This window comes from Urocitellus parryii, chromosome 4, assembly GCF_045843805.1.
Source record: "Urocitellus parryii isolate mUroPar1 chromosome 4, mUroPar1.hap1, whole genome shotgun sequence".
Taxonomy (NCBI): domain Eukaryota; kingdom Metazoa; phylum Chordata; class Mammalia; order Rodentia; family Sciuridae; genus Urocitellus; species Urocitellus parryii.
The window spans coordinates 7,743,990-7,764,757 of record NC_135534.1 but is presented as its reverse complement, the minus strand read 5'-3'; the positions used below and the strand labels follow the sequence as shown (position 1 = coordinate 7,764,757).

General features: G+C 47.4%; 1 protein-coding gene across 2 annotated transcripts; it reads left to right on the top strand.

Annotated features, from left to right (window-relative positions):
* The first annotated feature begins 2,853 nt into the window (after positions 1-2,853).
* Dpf2 (double PHD fingers 2) lies at positions 2,854-17,887 on the top strand. Of its 2 annotated transcripts, XM_026396521.2 has the most exons (12): positions 2,854-2,935; positions 6,716-6,876; positions 7,490-7,597; positions 7,900-8,063; positions 8,972-9,064; positions 9,161-9,239; positions 9,734-9,775; positions 10,793-10,930; positions 11,291-11,419; positions 11,569-11,681; positions 13,022-13,103; positions 16,605-17,887. In XM_026396521.2, exons 1-12 carry the CDS (start codon positions 2,904-2,906, stop codon positions 16,679-16,681), a joined length of 1,218 nt encoding a protein of 405 aa, XP_026252306.1. In that variant the 5' UTR covers positions 2,854-2,903; the 3' UTR covers positions 16,682-17,887. The 2 variants fall into 2 exon arrangements, with proteins under 2 accessions (XP_026252306.1, XP_026252307.1); XM_026396522.2 differs by lacking the exon at positions 9,734-9,775.
* Positions 17,888-20,768: the final 2,881 nt, after the last annotated feature.

Genomic DNA, 20,768 nt, shown 5'->3' with positions numbered 1-20,768 from the left:
GTGAATAAGCACCCCATATTAAATCCCCAGTATCACACACTCACATACACCTACAACATAACCCTAAAAGAACTGAAAGCTATTGATGCTGGGTTCATCAGCTGTTTCAAACTTTTTATTGAAATATGCACACAGAGAAGTACACAAACCTTGTGTAGCTCAATTAATTTTTAAGAAAGAACAAACATGGGCTGGGGATGTGGCTCAAGCGGTAGCGCGCTCGCCTGGCATGCGTGAGGCCCGGGTTAAATCCTCAGCACCACATACAAACAAAGATGTTGTGTCCGCTGAAAACTAAAAAATAAACATTAAAAAATCCTCTCTCTCTCTCTCTCACACACACACACTCTCACTCTCTCTTAAAAAAAATTAAAAAAAAGAAAAAAAAAGAACAAACATGTGTAACCCTGAAACAGATGAAGAAAAAGAACATAACTCAGTAGCCAACTGATGCCCCCTCTCCTGACTTCTACCCCCATATATTAGTGTGTCTGTTTGAGTAACTTTACATAATCATACATTATGTCCTCTTTGAAGGATACTTTGCTTCTTTTGTTCAATATTGTTCTTGAGATTTATTCATGTAGTTATAAAGTAATATACACTATACATACATTGCTGTTTTTGTCTTTGGTGTTTTGGATGGAACCCAAGACCTTGTCCATGCTAAGCACACACTCTACCACTGAGCCAAATGCTATTTAATCTATTCTACCATTGATTGGCAGCAGAGTTTCCAGTTTGGAGTTATTACAAATAATGTCGCTGTGAACATTCTCTCACATAGTTTTCTGGTGTATGCATCAAGAATAGACTTGCCAAGTATGTTTATGTTGAGCTTTAGGGCTAGTATACTTTTTTTTTAAAGGTTGTACCACTTTGATCTTTATTTATTTATATATGGTTCTGAGAAATAAACCCTGTGCTTCACATAGGCTAGGCAAGCACTCTACCACCTAGCTACAACCCAAGCCCATGGGCTAGTATACTTTTGATTCCTGCTTTGGAGTCACCTCTGATATCCCTCATCTGCATAATCATTTGGTTCCCTGGGGTAAAAAGTGCACCAATGTCATCTCTGGATTATTCTTCCCAACTCCTGACACCCATTCTGAAAGTTTTGATGCTGGTACAGAGTCAGCATTGACAAATACCTCAGAATTCACTGAGCACGGTGGCACATGCGTGTAATCCCAGCAGTTCAGGAGGCTGAGGCAGGAGGATCAGCAAAATGAGCAAAAATGAGGTGCTAAGCAACTCAGTAAGACCCTCTCTCTAAACAAAATACAAAATAGGGGTGGCTCAGTGGCCAAATGTCCCTTGAGTTCAATCCCGGTACCTACCCCCGGGGAAAAAAAAAAAAAAACTCAGAACTCTGACCTTCCAAAAATGATTTTAAAGTACAATGATAGTAAGATGCATCCTGATTCGGAAATACAACAATGTGGATGGGGTATGTGTGCATCTTGGGATTGGTAGAATATGGAACATTTGGGAAATGGAAAGGACCAAGGACCAAGTCCTGGGGATCCTGGCAGGTTGAACAGGGGAGAGAGGCTGAAGGAACTGCCAGCGCAGTAGGACAGGTAATAATGCTCATCCATGTCATGTGGATTGACAGACCCATGAGGACAGTGAATTGATCTCCAAACCTGTTGAAACGGAGATTGTGATAACTTTGTAAGCGCTTTTTTAGAGAGACAGGTGAGAACAAAATCCCTATTAAATTGGGTGAAAGAGAGATTGAAAACAAGGCAACAGAGAGGGGAATATAAGCAGAAAATCTGCTTTGAAAGGGTGAAGAGAAATGAGGTGACAATCAAAAGCTGAATTGGACATAAAAAAGGGTTTTTGATTTTCTTAAAGGGGATATTAGTCATGTTTGCACTCAGATTTTCATGAATCAATAGTGAAGGAAAAATGAAAGGTACAGAAGAGACAGACATAGTTAGTTGCATCAGGCAAATTCTTCAAAACCTCAGGGAATGGAATGAGCTTAGATAGGAGTAGGAGGCAAGGGAGAGGAGGTAGGTATCAGTGAAGTTGGGTGAAGCAGCTTAGTGGCGGGAAAGTAAGGCATCTTTTGTCAGCTCGCAAAGGTCAGACCAAAAATGCCTAGATCTGGGTGTTCACGTTCCTCTGTCTAAAATGGGCACATGTGCTTGCCTAGCAGGTGCGGGGCCCCCGGGTTTGATCCCCAACCCAAGAAGTTTATCTTTGCCAGGCGGTGGCACACACCCCAAATCCAGCTTCTCAGGAGGCTGAGGCAGGAGAATCCTAAATTCAAGGACAGCCTGGGCAACTTAGTGAGACCCTGTCACCAAGTAAAAAGGACTGGGACTGTGGCTCAGCGGTAGAGCACTTGCCTAGCATGTGCGAGGTCCTGGCTTCAATCTCCAGTACCACTAAATAAATAAATAAAATAAAATAGGTACACGCTTGGGAGCACAGGTGGACTTTAGCTACTCACCAGTCCCTCCCCTGGGAGTGAGATCAACAACCTGGCTAAAGGTCAGCGAGGAAGACGCTTGCGTTCCAAACAGCCCATCTCCGGGCCTCCCAACTTTCACTAACCCTTGCTTTCTCATTTTTGCCCTAGGTCAGACCCTCCCTCCTTTCTCCGGCTTCCCCAACTAGGAGAGGCGAGGCACTAGCTGTAGTTGCCTGGTGCGCGGCGGCCTCCAGTTGCGCCTGCGCACCGCGCACCCCATTCTCTACCCGACTTTTCCCTCCCAGCGCCGGCGGATAGAAACGAAGCTGGTCCTCCAGTGCTCGCTCTCGTGCGCGCTCACCCACGGCTTGCGCCTGCGCAGAAGGACGGGGAAACCGTGCCTCTTGCGGTCCTGGCGCTTGCGCGCAGCGGGCTCCGGGGCCTCCCGGCCTGAGGGAGAGGAACAGGGAAGATGGCGGCTGTGGTGGAGAATGTAGTCAAGCTGTGAGTGGCCGTTTCTTTCTCTTCTGGGCCGGGAGGTCTTGTAAGGGTCCCCGGGAGGGCGGTACGGGAGACAAGATGGAGAGGGGGACATGCCCGGGAACGCCACGCTGCGACTCCCAGTGGGGCTTGCCACAGGAGACTCCGGAGAAGACGTTGCGCTTCTTTGGAAACTTGTGGAGGCCCTGAGGGGGGCACTCGGGGCCCGGACCGACGGCCTCCTGCGGGGCTGGGTGGCGGGCGCTGCCCAGGAGTCGCGGCTTCCGAGGTGGCGCCTGGCTGCTGGTGACTCCCGGCCCCGGCCCGTCTCCCCTACGCCCGGGTCGGAGGAGCCCGGCGGCCCCCTCCCCACCGCGGCCCGCGGCGCCCGGAGCCGTCCGCCCGGCCTCCCCTGCGGGGTTGGAGACCGCTGCTTGCGTGACGCTTGGGGGTCGGGGAGCGGGCACCCAGGATTAGAAATCATTCTTGGGAGGAATTGGCCGAGGAGCACGTACCGAAGGGAAGGGACTGGGGGGAGTGGGCCTTTGCGCCGTCCAGAGCCGGCAACGGGACCGAAGCCGTCCGGGGCGACTTAATAATAGCCCACGGGGCCTGGGGTGGGCATTCCCCGCACCCTAGACAGCGTCGTGCTGGTCAGTTTCGAGCAGAGTTAGTTACTGGTTGTTGGGAACACGGAGACTGGTTTTTTAGCTGCTTCCTGTAAATTAAAGGTGTTTGGGGACTTTGAGGTATTCCCAGCTGCTCTCTTCCTGGAGAAGAACCCAAATGCATTTTCAGATGGATTGGTTCATTAATGCCCGCTGGGCAAATGATGCAAGGGTAGGAAAATCCTAGAGTTGTCTAGATGTCCAGTCAGGGCTTTTGGTTTGAATGGATGATAAGGCGAGGTTTGGAATCCAAACTCAGGGACTCACAGCTTCTTATCTGTCTTTGTCGTAAACTAAACCCCACTCTCCCAAGAGCCTTTTTTTTTTTAAGGTTAAGTTGCTTCTTCCCCACTGCCTGGAGCCTTTTTCTTCTAGAATGCTTTCCCACTTCCATTAAGCTAAGTGCCTTTTCCTCTTGTGGGTTTTTTTTTTTTTTAAACTTGCTTTTTGCTCTATCCTGCTCTTTCAACCACCCCTCCTCCCAGCACTATTATCTTTTTGATCTGCTCACTTCAGTTTCCCCAGCTCTCTTCAGGCTGACGTTTTCCTCAATTTAGAAATGATGCTGTGGATCTACCATTTTTTATAGTTATCCATCCTTATTCAGATGTTCTTTGTTTCCCTGCCTTTCTCTTTGTTAACTTTCCCCATCCCATGGTAGGGGAGGATTTCACACAGATTTCATGATTGCCAGAAAAGGATCAAAGCTTCTAGGTTTTGAGAGTTACATGTAATGAAGCTCCTCATGTTGAAAGACTTTCTTCAATAAAATGGGTTGCCAACCTTTTCATGGAGTGTTAAAGTTACTGGTTGCCCATTTAAATAGAGTGTGGCTTTTCATTTCTCTTAAAGAGCTGTAGAGATTGTGGGGGTCACCAGCCACTGACTCCTGAGTATGAATAATGAGAAAGCAGCTTTCTCTTCAGTTGTAGCTGCAGAGGACTGTGGGCCACAACTAATACCTTCTCCCACAGAACTTCTGCTTTAAGAAGGGGGCTTTTATTTCTCTTGTACCATTCTTGCCATGGAGAGAGATGCTTTTCTGAAACTTCTCTTGATTATAATGTGACTAGTTTTCTGAAAGTTGAGGGTTATGTGTTGAGGTCAGGGCTTGCTAGCTCATCTTTTCTGACTTTCATCTTGTCCTGAGAGAAAAATTTTTGTATTTGCGAATTTTCTGTCCTTCCCAAATGAGATGTCAGAATTGAAAGTCTTTAAGGAGTCTTACTAGAGTGAGATACTAATGTAAAATAACCGATGGCTGACTAGTTTGGGAACTTTTCAAGTTAGGTAAGAAGATCTAGAAAATAGTGTTAGCCTGAAATTTCTTCTTATAGCAGCTCTGAGTTCATAAGAGCTCTCTCATTCTCTTATCAGACCCTCCCCCAACACATTTAAGTATTTCATTCCCAGCCCTCTAACCTAAATGATTGCTTATCCCCCCTTACTTAATAAGAGCTCTGACAGAAGAGCTCTCATCCATTCCCCCAAACCACTTCCAGCCTCCTTGCTTCGATTTTGCAGTCTTCATCCCGCCTGGCCTTTCCTTCCATTTGACTTCCAGTGTCAGTATCAATTCCCATCAGCAGAAACAAAGAAGCTGCTGCACTCAGCCTTGTTTATCCAATTTCCCTGTGTGATGAGGACGTGGCTGCCTCCTAAAGGCGAGCAAATGTGAGCCTGTTTCCTTCTCCACTTTGCTCTCCAACACAAGATTCATGTCTACCTCAAATTACAGTCATTACAGCACTTCGAATCAAGCCAGGCTGTGCTTGGTGTTACTGACTGTGTGGGGTGTTTTTTTCACTTGCTGGGAACGGGCTAAACTGTGCAATGCTCTATTGCAGCCACACAATGACAACCCCCTCAGATATCAGAGCAGGATTTGTAGATGTAGCTTAAGTTACAGACAAAAGCCACGGAGCCTTACTCTTTCCAGCTTCTTAAGCCTGGTTCTCTCCCTCAGAATCCTTATAATGTTAGAGCTCATCTAGTCCAATCTCCCCAATCCACAGAAGAGCAACAGAGATCCACATAAGTTGATGAAGTGTGCACATTCATGACTTGTAGCCAAGCCAGGTCTTTTTACTCCCAAGTTCAGCCTGATGTGTCCCAGACATCTTCATGGGTAATGAAGACACAATGGGAAAGAAATCAACTCTGCCTTCAACAAAGATTGATTGAATATTGGACCGGGGGGTGTAGCTCAGTGGTAGAGCATGTGCCTACTGTGTGGGAGGCCCTAGAAGATTGATTAAATATAAAAATGAATTGTTGCAGTTAATTTACTCTCTCAATACCAAAGTAGTTGTTAAGCCCTGAAGGACAAGAACAAGATTGATTCATTGTACGTACTTCTTAGAACCACATAATTCCTGGCAGTGTACAATTTTCCAGCTTTTTAAGGCACTTATGGATTTCCCCTTGCTTCAGCTCTCATGTTATGTCTTAGTGTACTTGTCAGTAGTGTGCTCAGTAAAAGCTTCCAGGAACTTCAGGTGTTGAGGGCCTGGAGGCCTGCAAGTTCTTATCTACTTGGTTACACTAAAGGTAGCATCTTGTGACACCTCAACACTGTAACTTGCTTTTTCTTCCTAGTTATCTTCAAAATTGTTTAATATCAGTACATGAAGAGCTTCTTTTATATGGCTAAATAGTATTTCATGGGGAGCATTTTGATAAGTCCACTGGGCCTTGGTAAATTCACTTCCCCATTTGTAAGATGGGCTAGCATCTATTGCTAAAGTCATGAGGGTTAAGAGAACTAGCATCTTAGCTAGCACAGGGCTGGATGTATTGAGAAGCATAAGAACATTTTATTTCTCCTCCTTTCTTTTTTCTTCAGTGCTGGGGCTTGAACCCAAGGCTTTGCACATGCTGGGCTAGTATTCCACCACTGAGCAACATCCACTAACCCCATTTCCACTTCTTGTTGGTTAAGATTTAAGTCTGATTATTTTGTAAAGTACCTTTCCTCATGATGACTTAGTGAAGGGGCTTGGTTCCCAAGAAGCAGAGATGGAGACAAATAGAACTGAAGAGGTAGTCTCCCATTCTCCTGAGCCTTTTAGAAAGGCATTTGCAGGAGAGAGGATGGCTTAGCACCCCATGCCCTTGCTTTTTGTCTTTCCTGCAGCCTTGGAGAGCAGTACTACAAAGATGCCATGGAGCAGTGCCACAATTACAACGCCCGCCTCTGTGCTGAGCGCAGCGTGCGCCTACCATTCTTGGACTCACAGACTGGAGTAGCCCAGAGCAACTGTTACATCTGGATGGAAAAGCGACACCGGGGTCCAGGTGAGAGTACAGACTCGGGAAGGGAACTCAGGAATGCAAGGAGGAAGAATTTCCCTTCTCTTAAGTGATGGGGTAGTTGAGAGTTCCCACACTGCTCCCTACCTGTGTATGAACATGGTCTTCCCATCATTAGAAACCAGGCAGGATGAAGCAGATGGGTTTATACCAGCGCCTTTGTTTTCTGCCCTGCCAAGGTCATTATTTGGGTTTTGGAGAATGATATATTAGCCAAGGCCTCTAAACTCATTTTTTTTTTTTTTTTTTAAATACTGGGGATTGAACCCAAGGGTACTTAACCCCTGAGCCACATCCCTAGCCCTTTTTTTTTTTTTTTTTTTTTGAGACAGTGTCTTGCCGAATTGCTTAGGGCCTTGCTAAGCTGAGGCTGGCCTCTAACTTATGATCTTTCTGCTTCAGGCTGCTAGGATTACAGGCATGGACCACCACACCTGGCTTACATCTATTTTTTTCCCCCTTAATATTCTGCCAACCTTGCACTCCTGCTATCAGTATTTCTTCCTTGCTGTAAAAGTCAAGGGAGCCTACTCAACTGGAAAGTATTTAGTGTTTTCTAGGACTGGGTTAGGGCATAATTTTTGTCTTCCTTCTATAGGATTGGCCTCTGGACAGCTGTACTCCTACCCTGCCCGGCGCTGGCGGAAAAAGCGGCGAGCCCACCCACCTGAGGATCCCCGGCTTTCCTTCCCATCTATTAAACCAGGTAAGGGACACCTTGCCTAAACAGGGGCATGGCTTGCTGTATGGCAAGAGGCCTGCTAATCAGCTGTCACTACCAGGCCCTGTGCTAGGATTTGCAGAGGTTAAAATGAACTTGAGTATGATTTCTTCCTTCAGAGAATTCAGTTTAGTAATAGAGACAGGTAAACATCTAAGTTGCAAGCCAAATGAACTAGGGTATCTTGATTCCTGGGCAGCCAGAGAATAGAAGACCATAGGTGTCCTTTTGTTGATCCTGGCACTATGTACCCTTCTGAACTTTATGTCATCCTGACCATGTTTCAGACACAGACCAGACCTTGAAGAAGGAGGGACTCATCTCTCAGGATGGCAGCAGTTTAGAGGCACTATTGCGCACTGACCCTCTGGAGAAGCGAGGCGCTCCAGATCCCCGAGTTGATGATGACAGCCTGGGCGAGTTCCCTGTGACCAACAGTCGAGCACGGAAGGTATGAGATTAACCCTATTTCTAGGAGAGCTTTTATGAAGTCCAGCCTCCTCTTCATGGGAGGAAGGAGGCATCTAGTTAGCAGAACTAAAGTAGATCAGTGGTAGAGTGCTTGTCCAGCAAACATGAGGCCCTGGATTCAATCCCCAGCACTATAAAAACAAAGCAGAAGCTGAGGCAGCCCCTTCAGTTCTATTCTTATACCGAATGGATTCTCTGTTGCCATCTTGTCGTTCCTATTCCTTTCCGTTTAAGTATGGATTTGCACTCATTCATCCTCTTTTGCACAAAAGTTTCTGTCACAAAGTTTTTTGGCATCTGGGGTTAGATAGGTGAAGCAGACCTGGTCTCTGCCAACTGGGAAGTTAACCCTAAGTTTAGAAATAAGAAGACCTAAAGACAATGTCAGGTACCATGCTGAGTGCTTCTCCACGTCCTTTCCCTTTAACCCTGTACAGCTTTATGAGGTAGGTCTTGTAATCCCCATTTTGTGGATAGGGATGCTGAGGCAAATGTGTTTTAAATTTTCCCACAAAGTCACACAAGTAAGCAACAAAGTTCTCATTTAAACTAGGTTGTGAGTGCCAGAAAGGAACTACCAACAGTGTTCTCCCATGGTAGCCAATCAGAGACAGGCATGGCAGGGAAGCTTTGTGGAGCATGACATTTAATTTGGCCAGAGATGGTGGGGAAAGACATTCTGGGTAAGAGAACCACATGAAGTGGCACAGAGGAAGGAAAGCATTAAAGGGACCAGGAGTGTAATTGTAGGGAGAGGAACAAGGCTGGTATGAGTGGGGCCAGGTCACAGGGGAGGTCTTGGGTAAGGCCATGAGTGGCCAGTCCTTTGGTGAGGGAGCTTTAAAATGTGTGCTGTTTCTGCTCATTCTAATTTTCCTGTGCTCTCAGCGGATCCTAGAACCAGATGACTTCCTGGATGACCTTGATGATGAGGACTATGAAGAAGATACTCCCAAGCGTCGGGGCAAGGGGAAGTCCAAGGTGAAAGGCCAGTGTAGGGCCTGCAGCTTGGGACAGTGTGGCCCCAGGAGGTCCAGGTTTTATTTAGTAAGGCCATCATTTTTCTTTTCTTGGCAGGGTAAGGGTGTGGGCAGTGCCCGGAAGAAGCTAGATGCTTCCATCCTGGAGGACCGGGACAAGCCCTATGCCTGTGACAGTGAGTGCCTCATGAGTGGGTGGGTAGTCCCTGGACCCAGCTCCTGCTCTGGATGTCAGAGGGGGAGGGTTATGTTCTTGCCTTGAGTGGTAAAACAAGCCTGGGCTTTCATCCTGCCTGCTGACTGGTTCCCCCCAAAACCCCAGGGAGGCCTGGGCCTCTGATGATGGGTGGGACCTGCATGCTCTGGGAGAGATTTCTGCTGTCCCCTGGGATGGGGGAGTGGGGAGGACTCCAGCAGACAGGATTAGCCTCTCAGTGGGAGGCATCCAGATCTGCTGGCCCATCAGGCCAGGGTGCAGGGGGCTGGCCCTGAGGTCTTCAGTGTCTGTTCTCTTTCCTTTTGCTTTGGCTTGCCCCACTTCATGCCTCCACCCTGGAGCACCATCGCTGCTGGGGTTCTCTCTCGCTTGCTCCGCTTTCCTGCTGCCGCTGCCGCCCCGTCTCAAGTGTGTCAAGGCCTCCTCCTCATGACTTTTCTTTCTGTCTTTCAGATAGTTTCAAACAAAAGCATACCTCGAAAGCGCCCCAGAGAGGTAGCTCTCTCAACTTTTCAGACTTTTGGTTTTCCTATCCCTTTTTCCCTCCTCCCTTGTTTCTCCTGCCTTTCTCATCTCCTGTGATGCTAGTTTTGAAATGTCTGGAGTGGCATGGGGGCAGAAACCGTGGAACTGCAGTTGTGCTCCACTTCTCAGAATCCTGGAAACTGCCTTTACCACTGCTTGTGACCCACAGACTTATTCCTGGGGCCCATGGGCCTAATGCATGGAGTAGCTTCAAAAGCATTTAAAGAACCCATTACAGAGAGATCCGTCTGTTCCCCCTTTCCCAACAGGTGCTTGGTGGTCAGCTAATGTTCCCACCATTCCTGCACCTCCTACTCCCATCCTCTTCATTCCTTCCGGCTGGCCCCTAAACCTTCTGGTGTCACTACTCAAGATTATAAGTTGCCTTGTGGGGATCTGCTTTCCTTGTTGGAAGGGATGGACAGACAGGGCACTGATTGGGAGTTTGTTTCAGTGTGTTTGGGGACCAGCTACCTCAGCCGGTTTAGTTGGTAGGTTGTCCCCAAAATACCCACTCCTAGTCCTTTGTCCATTCAACAGATGTGGACTCGATGGTACATGTGGGGTAGCGTGAACCTCCCACATTTACTGAGGAGTGAGAGTTTGAAGTCTCTTCCTTGCCTTTTCCCTTCTTGTTATAAAGCAAGACCATAGATACTTTTCTTCCCTTTCCTAACTTGAAGCTTCCCAGACTGTTACTATTCCCAGGACAAGTAGTGATGCAACAAGGGCTGAGCCCCTGCAAAAAAGCCAACATGGAAGAGTAATAGTGACCATGCGGTTGGTTTTTAGTGAGGGAGAAGAGTGCCAGAAGTTGCAGAGCTTCAGGGACTGCTATTCCTGACTAAAGGTGGGGGTGGGGGTTACTGTCAAGGTTTGTCCCAGAACAGAGCTGCTGGCTCAGGGGTGGTTGCCATATGTTTCACGGGTAGGGATGTGGCACTCTTGTATCCTAATACCTTTCCCTACAATCTTCTTCTCACTTAGTTTGTGGAAAACGTTACAAGAATCGACCTGGCCTCAGTTACCACTATGCCCACTCTCACCTGGCTGAGGAGGAGGGTGAAGACAAGGAAGACTCCCAACCACCCACCCCTGTTTCCCAGCGATCTGAGGAGCAGAAATGTAAGCTGAGGTGTCAGAGGAGGTGGGCAAGCGGGAAGGGGAAGACTGCTTATGATTGCTCTTCCTTGCGGGGATGCTGAGCAGCTCAGGAACCCTCATAAGCATCATCAGAATTCTCTCAGCCCCACGTGGTGGTGCACGCCTGTAATCCCAGCAGCTCAGGAGGCTGAGGTGGGAGGATTGTGAGTTCAAAGCCAGGCTCAGCAAAAGCAAGGCACTAAGCGACTCAGTGAGACCCTGCCTCTAAATAAAATACAAAATAGGGCTGGGGATGTGGCTTGGTTGTCGAGTGCCCCTGAGTTCAATCCCCAATACGCAGAAAAAAAATAATTCTGTCTATCTCTTTCTCTCTCTATCTAGCCAAGAAAGGTCCCGATGGATTGGCCTTGCCCAACAACTACTGTGACTTCTGCCTAGGGGACTCAAAGATCAATAAGAAGACAGGACAACCTGAGGAGCTGGTGTCCTGTTCTGACTGTGGCCGCTCAGGTACCTCTACCACCAAGGAGAGGGCTGCCACAGCACCCATTCCCTGTGGGGCTCCTGGCCTGCTGACTTCTAGCACTATCTTAGTCAAGCAGCTCATCTCGCTTCTCCCCACATTTCCGGCCACCTGTTTCACTCACCTCCCCCTACAGGGCATCCATCTTGCCTCCAGTTCACTCCTGTGATGATGGCTGCTGTGAAGACCTACCGCTGGCAGTGCATCGAGTGCAAGTGCTGCAACCTCTGCGGCACCTCCGAGAATGACGTGCGTGTCCCACCTGCCCCAGGGTGGCTCTTCCCAGGCCTCTGCTGCTCTCCCCACAGTTCCCTACAAAGCGAGCTTTCGTTTCAAAGGAGCAAGATCCCTCCCACAGCCCCTCCCCAGCAACCCCATGGAACTTGGATTTGTCAGCAAATTCAAGTTTCTTGAGCTCCAGCTTTAGGTCAGACACTGTTCTAGGCTCCAAGGATACTAAACAAGACAGACAAGATCCCTGCTTTCATGGAATTTGTGTTCTTGTGGGAACAGCAATAAGCAAGGAAATGAGAGCTTTTTAAGATGTGCCTTGAAGAAAACGAAACCAGTGATGTGGTGGCGAGTAACTGGATACTGATTTAGATTTATAGTCAGAGATGACTTTTCTGAGGGGGTGAGGTTGGTGTTGAAATTTGGATGATACCAAGGAGCCAGTCCAAGAAGGTTTGGAGGTAGATCATTTTCTTTCTTTTTCTTTTTCTTTTTTTTTTTTTTTGTTTTTTTTTGTGTGTGTTTTTGGTACTAAGGGTTGAACCCAGGGGCACCTTACCATTGTGCTACATTCCCAGCCCTTTTTGACTTTGAGACAAGGTCTTACTAAGTTGCTGAGGCTGGTCTCGAACTTGTGATAATCCTGAATTGCTAGGATTACCCGTGTGTATCAGTGTACCCGGCAGGAGTTAGAGCATTTTCAAGGAAGCAGCAGCCAATATGATGCCTTCAGTCTGACAGATTGGGTATATTCAGAATCCTGATGTGGCTGACTGGAACCTTCCTGTGCAAGGGAGAGCGTGGGAGAAGATAGATCAGAGAAGTAGGCACTACCAGACCTTGGGACCTCAGAACCTTGGGCTCTTTTGAGGGTGGTGGGGATGTCCTGGAGGTTGAACCCAGAGCCCCTCATACGTGCTGAGCATGTGCTCCACTACTGAGTACCCAGGGTCCTGGTCCTCATGTTCTAATCCAAATACAGTATAATGATGTTAAAGGCTTTTAATTGGAAATGACGTGTTCTGTTTTATGTTTTAAAAAGATAACATCAGGTACTTTGTGGAGAATAGATTTTATGGGAAGGGTGGAGGCTATTTGATCCGTTAGAAACTCTGATAGGATCCAGGTGAGGGATGACTGAGTTGACCTGGGTGGTGATAGACAATGTTGTTTTCTACCCAGAGATTCCCACATCTATTCTTTCTTATCTGCCACTTCTCCCTGTCAGAAGTAGCAGCAGTGTTCTCAGAAGCCCTCTTCCTGTCCCTGCCTCTGTTCTCCCTCGACTCACCCCTCCCCACCTTACTAAGGCACATAAATCATTGAATCCCCTTCCTCTTCCTTCTTGTCTTCTGTAGGACCAGCTGCTCTTCTGTGATGACTGTGACCGTGGCTACCACATGTACTGTCTCACCCCATCTATGTCTGAGCCTCCTGAAGGTAGGCAGTAAGATCTTTTATTCAGAAAAATCATTTTATTAGTAACTTAAAAAAATCACCTGTACAGTAAATACTGAGTTCTGTTTCTTTATATTATTAGTTATTTATTCTTCCAAGTTAAGAAGTAAGGTACTTTGCTGTAACTGAGTTCAGGATGTTTTCCTAGCATTTCAGCCTGAATGGTTTAATGTTTGAACATTATCATCAGTTACATTTACAAACAGCAACCCATGAGAAAACAGCTGAGCAGAAAATAGTCACCCAGAAGGGGAGCTTGGTCTTCCAGCTAGTCCAGAAACTGAGTTGGTAGCTTGTCTAATGTGAAGCTTTTCTTTCATCTCTCTGAACTTCACAGATTTGAGTGTTTGCTTCCCCCCCCCCAGTAGTTTATTTTAATAATGCTCCAAGTTTAATGTTTAATAATGTTGAGAGTTTATGTAAGCTCCTCACTGAAACTAGTGGCCCTAAGAAGCAGCTACTTTTCCACTAGTCCCCCTCCAGCAGGATTTCTGTGCCTAAACCACCACCTATGTAGAAATTCAGGAGCTTACTGAGAAAAACACTACTGCCCAGTAGCTGCACTGTGCATAGAGGATGGGAGCCAGCATATAGGCAGTAGAAGTGGTTCACTGTGTGCTGAAAGCAAACTTATAGGTCAAACTGCTGTCACTTTATAGAAAATGAGGCTACTAAGAGTCCTTTAGTAGTGCAGGGGAGCATTCAGCTGCAGCCATGCCTAGTTTATAAATTGACTTGGGAAGAAGTAGTGTTTTTTGTTTTGTTTTGTTTTGTTTTGTTTTAGGAATAGATGGACACAACACAATGCCTTTATTTTTATATGGTTCTGAGGATCGAACCCAGGTCCCACCTGTGTTAGGCGAGCGCTGTACTGCTGAGCCACAATCCCAGCCCCTGTTTTGTTTTTTAACCCATCAAATAACATATTTCAGATGAAATTTGCATTAACCCCAAAAGGACTTTCCCATTGACATCAGGTAGTGGAGAGTTGCAGCTGAGTGTCCTCTGGAGTGTCCAGGCCACTGAGTGACAACTCTGAAGGACACATACCCCCAGCCCCTAGTTTTTACTTTTTTTTTTTTTTTTTTTTTTTTTTTAGTTGGACACAGTATCTTTATTTATTTTTATGTGGTGCTGAGTATCGAACCAGTGCCTCACACATGCTAGGGGAGCGCTTCACCACTGATCTATAGCCCCAGCCCAGTTTTTACACTTTTTAAAAAATATTTTTTTAGTTGTAGATGGACACACAATATCTTTATTTATTTTTATGTGGTGCTGATGAATCCAGTGCCTCACACATGTGAGGCAAACACTTTTCTACACAGCTCCAGCCCCTAGTTTTTAGATTTTTAAAGGGAATTTCAAAAAGAAATGGAAGATGGGAGTGAAACTGTGTGGCTCAAACAGCTTAAAATTACTAACATTTTTGCTCTTTATAGAGAAGTTTGCCAACCTCTGCTCATTGACCTTGGGGTTAGAAAGGACCTTCCTCTTTTAAATTTTTTTTTAAAGAGAAATTTTTTTTTTAATATTTATTTTTTTTAGTTTTCGGTGGACACAACATCTTTATGTGGTGCTGAGGATCAAACCCAGCACCCCGCGCAGGCTAGGCGAGCGCTACCGCTTAAGCCACATTCCCCTCTTTAACTTTTAAGTCACATATCTTTGAAGAGTTAATAAAATCTGTGAATCCTCTCCCCCAGAATAATGTCCAAATTCACACATGTACAGTTACGCTTATAATTTTAAAACATTAAGGGCTAATTTTTTGTCCCCCTCTTTAAAAGAAAGAATAATCCAGCCGTAGCAAATATATATTTTTAAATTTTTTTAGTTGTAGATAGACACAATATCTTTATCATTTATTTTTATGTGGTGCTGAGGATTGAACTCATGCCTCACACGTGCAAGGCAAGTGCTCTACCACTGAGCTACGGCCCCAGCCCCATAGCAAATATTAATAACAAGATCTGAGACAGTTTTTTTCTTTTTTTTTTTTCTTGCAAGAGACAATAATCTCCTGTTTTTATATGAACTTAGTCTTGGGCTTAATGTTTGAATCATCAGAGTTTACCCCCTTTTCGCAGAAAGCTGGGGGTTTTTTTTGTTTGGGGTTTATTTGCGTGTGTGTGTGTGTGTGTGTGTGTGTGTGTGTGTGTGTGTGTGTGTGTGTAGTATTGGGGATTGAACCCATTTTGAGACAGGGTCTTGCTAAGTTGTGCGGGCTCTTTGAAATTGTGATTCTCCTGCTTCAGCCTCCCAAGTAGCTGGGATTACAGGTGTGTGTCACCACACCTGGCAGAAAACTATCCTTTTTTTTTTTTAATATTTATCTTTTAGTTGTAGTTGGACACAATACCTTTATTTTATTCATATATTTTTAAGTGGTGCTGAGGACCGAACCCAGGGTCTCGCAGGTGCGAGGCAAGCGCTCTAGCGCTGAGCTATAACCCCAGCCCTGAAAGCTATCCTAATGTGGAAATAGAACTGGTTTATCTGAAGCCTTTTTATTTATTTATTTATTTACTTATTTTTTGGTACTGGGAATTGAAACCAGGGCCTTGTGCATGCAAGGGAAGCACTCTACCAACTGAGCTACATCCCTAGCCCTATTTATTTATTTATTTATTTTTGAGACGTTGAGACGGGGTCTTGCTAAGTTGCTGAGGGCCTCAGCCTCCTGAGTTGCTGGGATTACAGACATGTACAGTTGTGCCCAACTCTGAAGTCTCTTTTCATGACTTTTGTTCTACTTTTGGGGCCTTGAAAACCATGTCTGATTATTCTGATAATAATACAACTAAAGCTGGGGCACTCTGTCTGTCTATTTATTTATTTATTTTGGTGCCAGGGATTGAACTCAGGGGCACTTGACCACTAAGCCACATCCCCAGCCCCATTGTATTTTATTTAGAGACAGGGTCTCACTGAGTTGCTTAGTGCCTTGCTTTTTTTTTTTTTTTTTTGCTTTGAAGTTGCGATCCTCCTGCCTCCGTCTCCCTAGCTGCTTGGATTACAGGACTGCGCCACCTTGCTTGGCAAGCTGGGGCACTTTGAAAACTTGTCTTTGCCAAGGCTCTCCTGCTATTCCCAGGGCATCTGATTTATCAGGGCCAAGAGGACCTGGGCATCTGTATTTGATCGTATAGCTGATTGTTACTTTCATCTTCATGAAGAATGTTTTTCATGGTATTGAAGACCAAGAGGGTCATCATAAAACTGCTGCTGCAGAATTACTCTTATCCCACCTAGAGATGAGGTGTAAAGAGTGGAAGGACAGGGCTGGGATTTTGGCTCAGTGGTAGAGCGCTTGTGTAGCTTGTGTAAGACACTGGGTTTGATCCTCAGCACCACATAAAAATAAATAAAGATATTGTGTCCCATCTACAACTAAAAAAAAGAATTAAAAAAAAAAAGGTGGAAAGACAGTAGATACGGGTTTTATGGGGCCCACCTTGACTTCATTATGCTTCTCTGCAGGAAGTTGGAGCTGCCATCTGTGTCTGGACCTATTGAAGGAGAAAGCTTCCATCTACCAGAACCAGAATTCCTCCTGATGTGCCACCCCCAGCTCCCCCACATATCTAAGGCTGTTTCTCTCCTCCACCTTGTTTTTTCATACCTTTCCTTTCCTCCTCTCTTTCACAAGTCCAGAACCTTGGGGTGGTCATGCCAACCTGTGTTTGGCAACAACAAGCAGAGGTGGCAGCTCTGACCACCTCTGGCCCCAGGCCCTCAGGGAGAAAGGAGCAGCACGCTGCCCCAAGGTGTACCCGTGGGCCCAGCTTCTCTCTGCTCTCCATGAAGTGCATTCACTCTGCTTGCCTTGGGCCCAGGCCTTGGTGATCACAGGGTTCAAACCGTATCCTCCGAGAAAGAGTGGGAGAGCAGCTCACTTCTCTTGGCCCAGCTTCTGCTCTGGTCTCCAGAGTTTCCTCCCCAGAGATGAGCCAGGCCGGGCCTGCTTGATGGGAGCAGCTGGGAGTCAGCAAGCTGAAGCTACGCACCAGGAATCTTCCATGCCCTTTGTGCTGCTTAGCTTTGCCTCCTCTCTCCAGGGTGGCCCTGCTACAAGGGGTCTTTTGCCTGAGCCAGGATGCTCTTGGTCACCTTCCTGGCTTTGCCCTATCCTGCCCCACCCCATCCAGGGGAGTAGCAGCTTCACCTGTCCTTCCTGTGCTTGCCTGGCTCACTTACCAGTGGTCTCTGGAGACCCAAGCATTCCCCACCCTCAGAACCTCCTGTCTTCTGCCTCCCTCTTTGTTCCCTTTGCTTTTGTGGGGAGAAGGGACACATCAGGGGGCCAGGCCAGCAGTTTGGGGGCCACAAGGAGACGTTGGATAATGTGCCTGTTTTTTAACTCGACAAAAAAGCCTACCTCCAAAATCCCCTTTTTGTTCTTCCTGGACCTGGGCATTCAGCTTCCTGCCCTTTACTGAATTGGGAGCTTCTGCCTCCTGCTTGTGTATCCTGACTCCTGGGTCACAGGAATGCATAGATGTCCCCTTCTTCCCTTGCACGCTCGCTAGCAGCTGGTAAGGTCTTCATGCCCTGATTCCTTGGTTTTCTGCTTAGTGGCGCTGACGCTGACATTAAGTAGAAGGGGGATGGTCCATGCCAGGACACCCTGGAATGACCTTCCTTTGCTTGTGGGCAGGCCCTAACTAACTCACTGTCGCTTTGGAGTTGTGTCTCTTCTCCCCTCCCCCTTTCTTTAGTTCCTGTATTCTAAACATTAGTAAAAATAAACATTTTTACACAGAGCCCTCTGCTGGATGGTTTATCTCCTAACTCTCCTGGTTAAGAAGGCCATGTAATCTAAAACTTTATTCCTTCAGACAGTGTTTTTTTTTTTTATCGTTTTATAGCTTTTTTTGCCCAAAATCCAAATTTTTGAACATGTAAGCCGATAAAAAATTAGTTGTTTTGTTATGTAAATTCAAGTTTATAACAACTTCTTATAAAAAACAATGAAGCTGTTTTCGTCAATACAAAATTTGGGTTGAAATAACTAGCATCCTGTTTATTTCTGTGCTTTGGTTGGTTGAGAATATTCTGCTAGACTTGGATAGAAGTGGTGACAAGTTTATAATAGTTTACCTTGAAATCTCAAAGATACTTAAAATGGATCCAGAAGTTTGATTATTATATAAATTTAAGTGACAGTAACATAGGACACGAGTAACATCACCATGGGGCACATGAAAGCATTTGCATAAATAATGAGGGCAACCTCCTTCAGAGGGGCCTTAGTCTTGGTCTCAGCCCTGTCATAAAGTTGCTTCCCTACAGTATTCCTGGGGCAAGAACTGTCCACAATGCAACTCTGCAGTCTTTCCCAGGATACATTTATATGCACAAAATTAATCCCTTGCAACAAAGTAAACATTTTGATGCTGTGTAGAGGATCTTGTTACGTCTCACTTGAGTGTGTGTTGAAGTTTTAAATTTTGTTTTTGTGGTGCTGGGGATCAAATGCAGACCCGTGCAAATGGTAGGTAGGCAAACACTAACCACCGAGCTACACCTTAGCCCTTAAATACTTACTTTAGAGAAAGATTCATTTATTTTTTTTTTTTTTTTTTTAAAGAGAGAGTGAGAGAGGGGAGAGAGACAGAGAGAATTTTTATTTTTTAGTTCTCGGCGGACACAACATCTTGGTTGGTATGTGGTGCTGAGGATCGAACCCGGGTTGCACGCATGCCAGGCGAGCGCGCTACCGCTTGAGCCACACCCCCAGCCCCAAAGATTCATTTATTTATAGGTCCTCTGAAGTCTTCTTTGGTTTGGTTTTGCTTCTGGGTCATCCTGAAAGTCGCCTTTTGGAAGACTGAACTCTGGACTGTTCTGTTACAGTATTAGGGTGTTCTGAACTGGGATGTGAGGAGCTGAGCACGTACATCCTTGAGTACTTAGACTAAAGAGGCCAGGAGTAGAGGGAGGGAGTGGGGCCACTGTCCTTGGTGGTTGAGTAGCCAGGGCTGGAAAAGAAAGGTGATAATGAGAACACTGAAGCTGGCATGAGGGAATGTGAGAAGGGTTTGCAGGACTGAGCGGTGGATAGCAACTGGTAGAATGCAGTGGTACGGAAGCCTATAAGCTAGGCAGGCTGGGAAGAGGGAAGCTGGGGCTGCAAGTTAAAATACCCAATTTTGTTCGGTTCTGAAAGTTAGCAAGGAAAGGAATATTAGATCTTAAGTGTAGGAACTTGGATTTTGTCAAGAGGTACTAAAACATAAAAACGAGTTCTTACGCCTTGAATCAGAACTGGTTCCAGGCAAATAATGTTCGGTAGCCGGATTGTTAGACGTGAGTCCCGCGCTGTCCATGGTAACTAGCTTTTGTGTGGCTTAAAGCCAGCATCCATTTTCTCCTTTCATCATTCTCTCAAAACAACTCCGTGAGGGCCATTCGCTCCGTCTAGTAGAGGAAGGAACCCAGGCTGTTTCAGGTCACGGCCAGGAAGGTCTAGGGACGCGCGACTGCCGGAGGGCTCACCTGGCTCCTGGGCTGGTCCCGCCCCTGGTAGCTCCAGGGGAATCCCTCCGGGTGCTGGCTCCGCCCCCCCCCCCCCCGCGCCTTCACTCTGGGAGCCCCGCCTTCAGAGGGCCCGATGAACCGCCACTTCTGCGGCCTCCAATGAGACGTGGTTAGGGGCGGGAAGGGGCCCCGCTGGGGGCCAATCTGATCGGTCAGGGGCGGGGCTACGGCGGGTGGGAGCCGAGGAGCCGCACCGCGGTCTTCCCAGCCGGGAGAGAGCCCTGCGCGGGCGGCGCGCGCGGAACCTTGATGTGCGCGCGCCCGCCGCCCGCGCAGCCCCTCAGCCCGCTCCGCCCTCGGGGTCGTGGTGCCAGTCCTTCACCTGCTGTGCACTAGCTCCCCGGACAGGGGCTGGGGAGCCGGGTAGGGGCAGAGGCGCGAGCCACGGGACTAGCGCCTGAGGTGGGTGCGGAGTGGGAGGCCCGGTGGGCGGGCGGGAGGGTCGCGCCTGGATCTGCGCCTGGGTCGATCTGGCCGACGGACTGCGGGTCGAGGTGGGGAGAGGCCGGCCAGGGCGCAGAGCCGGCTTCCGGCCTGCCTGAATCTCGGGAGCAGGTTCTCGCTCCCTGGTACCCCTCCCAGACCACCACCCTCTCCGCGGTGGACCCCCGCCCCTCTCGCTGCCTGCAACCTCTTCACCCCTATCGCCCTTTGTCGCCTGTGCACCTGCACGCTCCTTTGCCCTCCCACTTCCCTTCTAGGCTGGACCCTCTCCCAGCCTTACCCCTCTCCTTGCCCTCCCACACAGCCCCAAATTAGACTTGCCCCAATTTGTTCCCTAGATCCATCTTTTTCCCCCTTTGTCGTCTGTACACCTGTCTCAGCTCTGCCCATTCATCCCACCACCGTGTCCCCTAACATCATCTGAGTCCAGCCCAGGCCATTGTCCTCATCTCCCTCCCATGGTACACACACACACACACACACACACACACACACACAGCCCTGATTGTCCCCTACACCTGCCCCAGCCTCAGGCCCTCTCCAATCCTCACTCCTTTGTTGTCTCAGCAGCTGTCCCTGGACTCTATTCATCCTTCTCCCCCAATGATGCCAAACTCCAGCCCAGACTCTCCTCTCCCTCTGACCAGAGATGCCCCCTCC